This window comes from Populus nigra, chromosome 17 (assembly GCF_951802175.1).
Source record: "Populus nigra chromosome 17, ddPopNigr1.1, whole genome shotgun sequence".
Lineage (NCBI taxonomy): Eukaryota > Viridiplantae > Streptophyta > Magnoliopsida > Malpighiales > Salicaceae > Populus > Populus nigra.
In genome coordinates, this window is record NC_084868.1 from 4,374,968 (window position 1) to 4,387,093 (window position 12,126).

Sequence of the window (12,126 nt, forward strand, 5' to 3'; positions counted from 1 at the left end):
AAGAAATTGATTTTAAAAAAACTCTCGTATTTCTTCCTGCCAAGTAAACGAAGAAAGAAAGAGAAACACCACCCAGTAAATAAAAGTACAAATAAAAATTAGAACTAAGACAAAAAACAACACAGAACACCCCTTCCCAGAGACGCCGTCGTTTCAACGCCGGTGCCTCTGGTTTCCTCACCTCCAAACGATGAAGCGACGCGTCAGCTTCTCCCTTCCAGTAACCGTCGTCGTTTTAGCCATAATTTATATTTACTTCTCCACGATCTTTGTCTTCATAGACGGTTGGTTCGGTCTCATGTCTTCCCCCGGCATCCTGAACGCCGTCGTTTTCACAGCTGTGGCTTTCATGTCCGTTTTTAGCTATGCCGTCGCAATCTTGATGGATGCGGGCCGGGTCCCTTCCACTTTCATGCCCGACATCGAAGACTCCAGTAACCCAGTCCACGAGATCAAACGCAAAGTACAGTAACGCTGGGAATTTATGCCCATTGTTTCTTAGATCCTTTGGTTCTGTCAATCTCATTTAGTCAGGTTGTTAGAGTGGTAAGAAATTAGGTCATGCATCGATGGTAGAACTTTCTTGATTTTGTAGATGGATGAAAGTAAATGGTTGACTTTGGAATGTTTTCTGTTATAATTGAACTGATTTTGATGGTTGTCTCTTGTCATAATATATGTCTACACACATGCGTAATTGAAGGCCACGCGAAGGTGTGAACAATGTCTTCCTGATCTGCCACCACGGCACGGCTCCCAGAAGTTGATGTTTAGGAACTGGCGGGGGTTGGGAAAAAAAATTTCAATTTGATTATTTTGTTGTGCTGGTTGAAGTCATCAACATCGTAGATGCTTCTTTTGGTCCATTATCTGATTGATGGATGCTTTGACGTTATTGATTTGTGAAAAGTCTTACATCATAGCTAGGGTTCTTTTTATGTTAAATAGGCATAAATAAAAATATTAGTTGCTTTTTCCTACATCATTTTTGTTGATAACGTCCTAGAGAAACATCATATTTATGTAATTCAGATGCATACTTGTAAGAGAATAAGATAACCCTCTGTTCAAATGACTAAGTAGCTTCAAGTTTAATTAGTCATCATAGCCGTGTGGTTAAATGCCTTTCAAAATACATATGGAAAGAGATTGGGTATTTGTAATTAGTTTTTTTCTATATTTAGACATGTGAATCTGATCATTTTGATGCACAAATACGCATAAAACCTGAAATCTCAATGTTTCTTGAAAGCAAGTGATTTTCTATCTCAGTGAGAACCTCAAATCTTGGCTTCCCATACATGACACTTAGTTGGATGTTTGCAGGGAGGAGACTTGAGATATTGCCAGAAGTGTTCCCACTTTAAGCCTCCACGTGCTCATCATTGCCGTGTTTGCAAAAGATGTGTGTTGCGAATGGTATGCATGATCTCTGTTGTCATTCATGCCTTATCTCAAATGTCCTTGTTAGTCTGTTAAAGTGCTACCTGTTGATTGTAAGGACCATCATTGCATTTGGATAAGTAACTGTGTGGGCCACGCAAACTATAAGGTCTTCTTCGTCTTCGTTGTGTATGCTGTAATTGCATGCATCTACTCCCTGGTATGCAAAGCTTCTGTCAATGTTTTGGGCACTTTCTCTTGTGAATTGCACTGTCTCTTTATCATTCTGTAACTTTATCTTTTAAATGGCTGGCTGTCATTTTTCTGTATTTCATATGCTGCCACGCCTTTCCCCTTTCGAGTTCCTACACTATTGAATTACAGTCGGTGGACACCAATTGAGAAAGCCTACAACTTCATTTTCCTCATGTTTCTCCTTGCTTAAATTTTCAGGTCTTGCTTGTTGGTAGTCTAACTGTTGACCCTCAAAAACATGAGCTGAATAATGGTGACTCTTTCAGAACCATATATGTATGTCCCCATTAAATCATTCAGCTAGCATGTAATACATTAAATTCAGCTCATAACTCAACTATTTTCAGGTTATTTCTGGACTGTTGCTAGCTCCATTGAGTGTGGCACTTGGTGTTCTATTGGGTTGGCATGTATACCTCATTTTGCAAAACAAAACCACAATCGAGGTTATTGGATATTAAGAAATCATTATTTCACTTTTTTTTAATACCCAATTTATTCCTTTTTTATGATGGTCTTCTATGGTATCTTCTTTCAGTTTCATGAAGGAGTGAGAGCTACGTGGCTAGCAGAAAAGGAAGGGCATGTCTATAAACACCCATATGATGTGGGCGCCTATGAAAATCTGACTACGGTGAAGACATTGCACCCTTTTTTCTTTCTTTCTTTCTTTCTTTTCCTTTCTTGCCTGAAAAATATGTGTTTAGCATGATGTATCTTTGGAAAAATTGTCTGAACTTCATTTTCATCTCCACTCAACTGTTTCCCCCTACCGTTGTTCTTCATAGATGACAAACTAATATATTCTCTTTATGAACATGAGAAGGCTTGAATGTATTTCATAGCTTTTAGGTTATTGCTAGATGCATCCTGCATCCCTTTGTGCTTGCACAGTTATGATCATGCAGACAGCTAGCAGTGATCATTTGAGCAATTCGGGTGCATCTTGGTGGAAGCATTGTGCATGTACTTTAAGTGCATATAAATTGTTGTTTCGTTTCTTGATGAACACTATTACAGTTTCCGCATACTTTTATGTCCTGGAAACTTGGACATTCTATTGTGTAGAATTGTGCATCGTAGTTCAACTTAAGTTAAATGGTTCGACCATACCATCTGGCAAGTTAAATGATTCGACCATATCAGCTGCAAGTAGCCAGTCAACTTGCAAAACCATGAAACCTAGAAAAGTCACACACTCTAGTGACAGGCTTTGCTCCATGACCAGCTGTGGCAGCTAGCTAGACCAAACTGAGCTTCCTAGATATTGTTTATGTTTGTACTTCTTATCGTACTTGGCAAGGCCCTGAGGCATGGTTAGATTGGCCTGTTCGGACAATTTTGGTTAAGCTATAGTGGTGAGTGTTGTGTGTGATTTGTAAAATAGTACTACAAATGTAGTTGATGCTTTAGGATTAGGAAAATTGTGTTCTACATATCAATTCATGAACAAACTGATTATTTTTTCATTTTCTTGCGGGACTGCTTTAGGTCTTGGGTCCAAGTATTTCCTGCTGGGTGTGCCCAACATCAGGACATATCGGTTCAGGTCTCCGCTTCCGTACAGCCTATGATGGTATGAGCAGTGCATCTGTGTGATAATCAAGTTCTATTCTGTATCGGAGTCACTCCATTGGCAATAGCAGGGTGTGCAAGACTGGATGGTTTTTGATTGAGATGCTTTTCTTCAGTCCCATTTATCTGTGCGGCCAAGCTTTAGCTGGACTTGTTTCACGGAGGAGAAATGAGCCTTGAATTGTCACAACTCAACCATAGAGAACCAAGGGATGGCCGTTGTCTGCTATATTTCAGGGAGGCGATGTGATGTGATCAAGTGTGAATCAGTTTGGTATAGAGAGTGCTATTTCCAGTTTGTGTTTGAGGGAATTTCGGGATAATGTAGAGATCCTGTGGGGCTGACAAAAGAGTGCCCAGTGAGTAAACAAGGATTTTGAATCCTTAAACTCGCCTACATGAACACCACCATCCTTGTAACTTAGAATTGTAATTAATATTTGCAACAACAGACAAAACGAGAAAGAATATTAAGCAGCCTTGTTTGTTTCTCTTCATTATCGTAATTGAATCATACTTTTTTCACCAGATATCTTTGATGTATTGCCTCATCCTTGTATTATGAACTCTGCAAAACGCACAAAACGAAATAATAATTATAATAATAATAATAATCATTTAGTATTAAGATATATCATATATAATAACTTTGTGTTTCTAATTAATTATCATTGTTGTCATATATTAATAATTATCTATGAGAAAGTTCGATTTGAACTGTAGGGATAGTAGGGGTGAAGAATGTAATTTACCCATATGAATAAACAAGATGCTGGGGCCCGTGGTGCGATGGGGGCTCGCGCCATCTCCAAGAATCCCACGTGACACGAAATGGTCTTGTCTCGTGTGAGTCATCATCTCCAAAAAAAGCCAGAGCTCCGGATGTGGTAATCCTAGTGCGAATACTGTTCAATCACCCCGTCTCAGTTAATCTTCGGAAAAAGGAAGGAAAAGGGTGAGGACACGCTCTCATTTCAATGTTTCTCTCTCTGCCCGCCATGGATGAAGATAACGATGAGATTGACAGGTTTGGTTCCTGGGTTCTTGGTTCTCTTACTGTTTTGACCATTTTAATGACTCTTTCTGTAGGAAAGAAACCTAAAATCAGGCAATGGAAGGCTGAAGAGTGTTCAATTGTTTCTTGCATGTCATGTTGTAATTTTGTAGAAATGATCTTTGTATGAACATCAAAGGAAAATCTCTTTAGTTGTTAAATTGAAGTAGTTAACAGTAGTGCTCAAATATTTCTTGCAATTCTATGCACCCGCTGAATAAATAAGAAAACAGGATTCAAAATGGGCTGGCTTTTTCAGTGCAAGTGGCTGGATTCGCAATCTGATGTTTCTATAGGAGGAGCTCCTTTTCTATTTATTTGTTTTTAAAATTTATGTCCTTTAAAAACAATTCTCTGTTTTTCTTTTGCTAAAAGAAATTCAATGATTGTTTTGTGTTGTTGGGCGAGAGAGCAACATGGCATGGTTAATTGCTGCTTCTTGGTCAAAGATCTAAGCTTTCTCTCATTTGCATTATGTGCTTGACTTAAATGCTGGAAGCATTCACACGAATAGGATTGAAACCAAGTCCATGCATTCTTTACTCATTACAAACAGATGTTTTTAGAATATGAATCTAATGCTTTTACCTGGTTTCCATAATAACACGGAATTAAAGCAGAGGATTATGTCTTGTCCTTCTTCCATCCTATTTTCTGGTTATCAATAATGGAAACTTGTCAGTTTGTTAATTTTCCTAGTATGCCTTTTTATCCAGACTGATTATGATGCACTTTTGCTTGTCTATATTATTCGAAATGCAGCTTCTTACTTTTCTAGTGGTCGTTTTTGCCCGCTTTTTCTTTCAGCTTCCAGCTCGAAGAAGCATTCAACTCCAAATTTTTTTACTTCAACAAGAAAAGGAAGACACGGGCTGAGCAATTAGGCTTGCCTATTTCAAAACATAAATGCTGGGATCATCGTTTCCCTCTCAAAACTTCCAAAATATATGAAGAAAATGAAGAAGAAAAGGACTTAATCACATGCATAATTGCGGGAAATGCTGAACGACAGGCCATTGATGAAGGATCAGATCCTGAATCTGCCAAAGATGGCAATAGTTTTGTTGAAGATTCTGACTTTGCCATGTCTGTGGATGGTGAAGCTAAATTTGAGATGGAGGTTTCAAAGATATGGCCACCTGACAGGCCCTCAACTTCATCATTCAGCTACAACAGTCTCAAGGATGCTCAATATTCTTCAGACAGTGCTGCAGCAGCACGACATGCTGGAAAAGAGGAATTGACATTTGTGAAAGGGGAGATTGATCAATGCGGTCATGATGATGGATTACAAGCATCTCAGAATCTTGAAGAGCTTATCCTAGAATTTGAAAGCCCTTTAGATTACAGTTGCTCTGAATTTGGAACTGACAGCATGGAAACATGCACAGGTAAAGAACTTGATGATATTCTCTATTCCAATGGAGTTAATCCAAATGTGTATGCCCTTTCATCCGGAAGATGGCTGTCAACCAAGGTATTTTAGTTAGTCAGCATACCTGTGGTTTGCAGATTCATAGGTTCAAACCATGCCCTCTTATCCCTGCCCCCTTTTGGTGGTTTAAGTGACAACATGAATTGAATATTTACTTGGCTTTGTATCTACATTGACATACTTCGTGTCCTTTATTTTGAATGCAGAAGCTCAGTCAGGCCCCAGAAAACCAACCATTGATCAAGAATTTGAGCAGTACTTTTCCATGCTTATGCTGTGATAGTGAGCACTTGTATTTAGAGCTTGAAGCGAATGATTTTTAGTACATAGCTGCAGTATGTGACTCATTAGAGTGCAAGTCAAAACGTAAAAGAAGCTTTCGTTTTCTGGTCAAGGCAAGCATTCCTCGTGAGGCTGATTGTGACCAGTTCAGTGAAGCAATGCCCTTTTTCTTCCAATCTTCGAGCAAGCTTAGTTTTGCTTGCATAATACAGCTGTTTTCTGCTCCTCCACGGTTCTTGTACCATGCAAGTCGTGAACTTGTAGTAGTATTGACAGAGCTCATTCTTAATGAATCCTCTTGTTGGCGTTATGGATTGAGAATTTGAGGAAAACCCACACATGTTAGTTTATTTGTGTTTAGTTATGCAGTTTGAAGGCATGGGTATGTGAATCAGAAAGGTCGGGAATAAAAAATTGCACTTGCACCAGCCGGGAAATAAACGCCGGTATGTACCGTGGCAGGGTACTATCCTACCAAACCACTGGAGCTTTTTGGTCAAGAGCTTTTTTGCTTTTTATTTAATATGATATATTATCTAGACAGAAACAGGATGCATGGAATGGGGTGCAGTAGAAGTTATTTTTTAAAAAATTTTTTATTTAAAAATATATTAAATAATATTTATTTATTTTAAAAAAATTATTTTTGATATTAGTATATTAAAATGATTTAAAAATATAAAAAAAAATTGAAGTAAAGAAAAAAATAAATAATAAATAATTTTTTAAAAAGATATTTTTAAAATTCAAAAAGAAACAGGTTTTAAAAATTTAAATTTTCAAATTTGATTAATTGAATTTAATTGATAAATAAGTTAATTTATATATATAGAATTTAATTCATTTTATTTTTTATATTATCCTTGTTATATTTATCTTATTTTTTTTAAATGTGTTTTTTTAAAAAAAAGAATGAATTTATTGGTATTTTAAAGAAGTTAGTTTTAATATTAATTTTTTTTTCAGTGTATTAAATAAGAGGGGTTGGTTTCTAATTTATTTTTATAACATTTTTATAGCTTGTATCAAACCTTTTTAATTGAATTCAATTCAAATATTTAAATCAATTTTTATATTTAAAATTCTTTTAAGGGTATTAATTTAAATTTTAAATGAAATTCAATTTATAAAAAAGTGCAAAAGCAAGTTAGATAGTAAATCATTTGATTTGCAATAATAATTCATTTTAAAATTAACATTGAAAATAATATTTCAAATCACTTTTTTTTTTAAATAATATTTCAAAATCACTTTTTTTTTTAATCTCAAAAACCCTACAAACTTTATCTCATAAATAACTTAATCTTTGCCAAAACCTTTAATCTTATCTTCAATGACAACAATCTTGTTCTCAATCTTTGTGAAAACCTCTTCCTTAAATTACCATTTTCCTTTTTCCTCAGGTGGCTCTCTTCATCTCATTGTTTTCGTTTTTTAATGACCTAATTGAAATCTTACAAGATAATTCATTTTAAGACTTACAATACTTGGATTTTTTGAAAGACATATATGCTGCAAAAACAGTAAATATTTTTTTTTTGAGTGTTCCAAAATTAATGTTAGATAAATCTAGAATAAAATCAGACAATAGATTCATTACTCAAATATAAATAAATAATAATAAAAAAAAAATTATTAATAATAAATATATTTTATATTAATAAAACCAGTGTTATGTGTAACAAGTTCATTGGTATTTACTAACATCAACCACAAAACCCCAATAATCCAACCAAGTTTTTCCATGTTGTTAGAGAATTTGATTCAATTCAACGTATAATTTGATTTCAAACATGTTGTTAGAGATTGAATTCCATTTGGAATTCAATTCTTATAACTGAAAATATTTTCAAACATGAAATTTCATTAAAATCTTTAAATTAAGTTTAATTTATAGGGTTATAAACATGTTGAAAGGGATTAAATGACAAGAAAATTGAATTTCATATCTTGTTAGAAAGAACTTCGAACTTGGGATATTTGTTAATTTCTTTTAGCAAGGGTAATCTAATTTGTGATTTATTTATTTTTGAAATAATTTGTAATGTAATTGTTGGTTTTTTTATTCGTGAATGTGTATTTGTTTGTATGTCTTTATTTATTTCATTTTGATTAATTTGCTATGTGTGTTTGATTTTTGTGTTAGATTGTATTGGTTGATATTATTTGCATTGCGTTGAATTATTTGAGCGATATTCTTTTAGCTATGGACATTTCTATTAGGTTATGTTGAGATTCACGGTTAAATAGTGATTATATAAATTTCATTGTGTAATGTCAATCGGTTGTTGTGGACTTAAGGATGGCATAATCATTAAAAGGGTTAGGTCTCTGAGAATAAAATTTTGGATAGTGTGATTTTGTTTTCATCAAAAAACATATAAACAAAACTTTTTTAAAATAAAAATATTTAAATTGTGTAATCAAAAGAAATAGGTTAAAACCCGAGTGTTTTTTTACTGCTATTTTAAATATCATAATCTAAAAAATAAGAATTGAGCTTCATAATCAAATCTAAATTTAAAATTACTATCTAGCAAATTTTTACCTTCAATAAACATAAATATTTAATTTAGATAAAATATTAGCATGTATTCATGATATTTATTGTTATTATTAAAATTGTATATTAGATATGATATTTTAGGATAATTTTTGTATTCCCTTTAATATAACCATCTTTTTATTTAAAAATATCTTAATATATCTAGATCTAGTGGTAACTACTTTTCATATTTTTATCCCCTTTTATAAATACGTCATCAAGATGTCCTCTGCAACAAAAGAGTGACATGCAATGTCGTGTAAAGTGAACTGATTGACAGAGATGGACGCCAAACATTCCTAGTTAGATAAACACCACCAAGGTCTGGGATGATTCTAAAATTTTCTTACTGCAAAAGATTTACATGCCAGGTCTCATGACCATTTGGGCTAGATCGGCATCCAAATTGGTTGAAATGGAGGCTCGAACATAACATTATATTATTCTTAAGATTAAAACAAGATTTTTTTGACCAATTTAACCATAGAAAGTTACCTCCTTTCTAGCCAAGAAATTACTATGAACAAATCCTCCAATTCTGTGGTTGGTGGAGAATAATGCGAGATACCACCAAATTAATTGCTGAATGTCTGTCACATCATGTTCAATGATCCTTCACTCTCTCTTTTCTCCATAGACTCCTCCAGTGCATTAATTCTTTCAAAAAAACTTGTAATCTCATGCATACACGACAACTAATTTTCCTGTACACGGCCTGCTTACGGAGATCTGAGGAAAGTTTCGGTGCTCTGACAATTCTCTTGAGATTGGAAAATCAACAAGTAAATAAATGTATTGCAAGAGCATAAAAACCACTAGAAAAGGAAGGCAATGAACTGACCAGCAATTCGAAGCAACGGCACCAGTTACACTCCCTAAAATCTAACAAATTTAGAAATCTCACTAGCATTAGCATAACAGGAGACACGCATTTATATCTACAGAAATAGAAAAATGCATCTAATGTCCCCATCTCTTACTCCCTTAATTCTAATTTCAAACTAAGCCCCTTCAGTCCCTAGAATAGAGTAAATTAACGATATTAAAAATGCATATTTAGGGCGGATTATGCCCAAGCTTCGTATCTATGACGTGAAAATGGAAAGCAGAGCATCAAGCTCAGGCGGTTGAAAATACCCGTCTTTTGGTGGGTCTCGTTTCTTTCCAACCACCGACTTCTTCTTGGGAGGTGGTGGACAAACAAGGGCAGTCGGAATCCGACATCCCATGCTCTTCGGAGTCGTACACTCTTCTTCCACCTTCATTTTCTACCATCAATTAAAACCAGACACCGAAAACAACAGAATTGAATTTCAAATAGGTTGATGCTTAAATGGGCAAATGGATTTATAAAAAAGAAAGGTTTTTAAAATTCGAAACGTGAAAGGGAGTGGGGGAGGGGGATTGGATCGATGGAGCGCTTGGGTGTTCTTTATTTGGATCGTGTGGTGGGTTTAGATGACAGCAAGAGAGGGAGGGGGTTGGCACCTACGTGGCTGCTAAGTACTGGATTTTAAAATTTGCATGTTGTCAAACGTGGCCCATGTTTCACCGCGTTTTTTGTCCGTCTTTTCAAATGTGGCGGTGGTGACAACTTGAGTCGGTGTTTGCGCGGGAACATTCTTCTTTTGAATATTGACCTCCTATTTTTAACCTTTTTTTATTTTTGCTATTTTTTGTTTTAAAAGAAATTTTGAGACGGCGGTGTTACAATTAACATGAAACCTTTACAAGTAGCTCCTGGGGGTGGCGGTAGTTACCACTACTCTACTAAAATTAACGGAATAGATTTACAGTGCTTCACTGTGGACAGTAAATAAAGCACTTTAGTTTTTTTTATCATTTTTTTCCTTTTTTATTCTACTTTTCAAAATTTTTTTCTTCTAATTTTATTAATATTGAATTAATTATTATAATATTAAAGTTATCGCATTCTTAAATAAGTCTCTTGACATTTATTTGGTGCTTGATTTTTGCAAACGTAGATTATTATTATCATATCATTAAATAAAAATAGTTTATAAAATAAAGTTTTTAAGCCAGATAAAGTTCATGATTTAGGTTACAAGTTATACAATTAAATCACGAAGCCTAGATTAATCCAATATGTCATCCTTTTGATATTAAAATAAAATATGTCATCTTAAAAAAAATTAAAGTCAAACAATATTTTTACCGGTCATATAATTTACCGCTGGCTATATCAAGTCAACTGGGTCATCTAAAAACAATCACATGTGAATTAATTTTAAACTTAGACTAGGCAAATAATTAGGTTAAAAGATTTTAAAGTTAACTTGTTGAGTTGAGTTTAATAACAATGTCAAATAGTTTTTTTATCAAACTTTTTGTCCCTTTTCTATTCTACTTTTTAATTTATTTTTTATTTTAATTTTATCATTCAATATTTTATTAATATGAAATTAATTATTATAATATTGAAGTTATCACACTCTTAAACAAGTCTCTCGATATTTAGTTGGTGCTTGATTTTTGCAAATGTTGATTATTATTATCATATCATTAAACAAAAAAAGTTTATAAAACAAAGTTTTTAAACTATGTAGAGTTCATGATCTAGGTCATAAATTTTACAATTCAATCGTGAAGCCTAGATTGATTCAATATATCATCCTCTTAATATATAAAAACATGTCATTTAAAAAAAATTAAAGTCAAATAATATTTTTACCGGTTATACAATTTATCTCTGGACATGTCAAGTCAATTGGATCACCTAAAAACAATCCACATGTGAATTAATTTTAAACTTAAACTAGGCAAATAATCAGATCAAAAGAATTTAGAATTAACTTGTTGAGTTGAGTTTAATAACAATGCCAAATAGTTTTTTTTTAATTCCATCTTCCATTGATTAAGATCGCGAGTTTAACGAATTAAGTCATGATGTCTAGGTTGATCTAATATGTTGCTTTCTTAATGTTTTAAAAAATAATGATCTTGAATTTTTTTAAAGTCATACCACACTTTCTACTAGTCTTCTAAATTGTCTTTGGACTAGTTAAGTACTGAGTCATGTTGAAACAACTCTTATATGATTTAATTTGAGAGTCTGACTAGACAAAGAGTTGAGTCAAGAGTTTTTAAAGTTCACATACTAGATTAAGTTTAATAACAATATCAAATAATATCTCTCGGTTAGAACATTTTTAGGTTCAATTTTTTTTTATCTAACCTGCAACATAGTACGAGCGAGGAAACTAATTATTAAGAAAATCAATAGGTGTCTATAAACATTATGGATTAAGAATCATTGTATTATGGGTTGCTATAATGTAATGAACATTGAAGGCCATTGATGTTCAAATTAGGGGCAAATTGTTCTTTTCACGTGGTTCATTTGGCATTATCACATTGATAGGGGTTAAATCAGTTTTTTTATTTTTTAGCACAATAAAATAACTTAACTCGTTTATAAAGCAAAAAAAAAAAATTAGCCTATCATCTATGAGCTCCATTGTCTTCTTACTTTTTTTATATAATTAAATGACTAGATTACATTTAAAAGCAAAAAATACTAAAATTATTGTGTGGGGCTTTTTCATCTTTTTATTATGAATTTTTTTTGTTATTATC

General features: G+C 33.4%; 2 protein-coding genes across 3 annotated transcripts; one reads left to right on the forward strand and one right to left on the reverse strand.

Moving 5' to 3' along the window:
* The first annotated feature begins 46 nt into the window (after positions 1 to 46).
* Positions 47 to 6,294, forward strand: LOC133677411 (probable protein S-acyltransferase 16). 2 transcript variants are annotated; one of them, XM_062099464.1, is made up of 9 exons: positions 47 to 463; positions 1,327 to 1,419; positions 1,502 to 1,603; positions 1,837 to 1,914; positions 1,986 to 2,084; positions 2,177 to 2,272; positions 3,130 to 4,240; positions 5,075 to 5,744; positions 5,909 to 6,294. In XM_062099464.1, the coding sequence occupies exons 1-7, from the start codon at positions 191 to 193 to the stop codon at positions 3,235 to 3,237; spliced, it is 849 nt and encodes a 282-aa protein (XP_061955448.1). In that variant the 5' UTR covers positions 47 to 190; the 3' UTR covers positions 3,238 to 4,240; positions 5,075 to 5,744; positions 5,909 to 6,294. The 2 variants fall into 2 exon arrangements, with proteins under 2 accessions (XP_061955448.1, XP_061955447.1); XM_062099463.1 differs by having other exon boundaries at positions 5,075 to 5,658.
* A 2,560-nt stretch (positions 6,295 to 8,854) lies between these two features.
* Positions 8,855 to 9,976, reverse strand: LOC133677147 (cyclin-dependent protein kinase inhibitor SMR4-like). Its single transcript, XM_062098990.1, has one exon. It carries the CDS (start codon positions 9,792 to 9,794, stop codon positions 9,615 to 9,617), a length of 180 nt encoding a protein of 59 aa, XP_061954974.1. The 5' UTR covers positions 9,795 to 9,976; the 3' UTR covers positions 8,855 to 9,614.
* Positions 9,977 to 12,126: the final 2,150 nt, after the last annotated feature.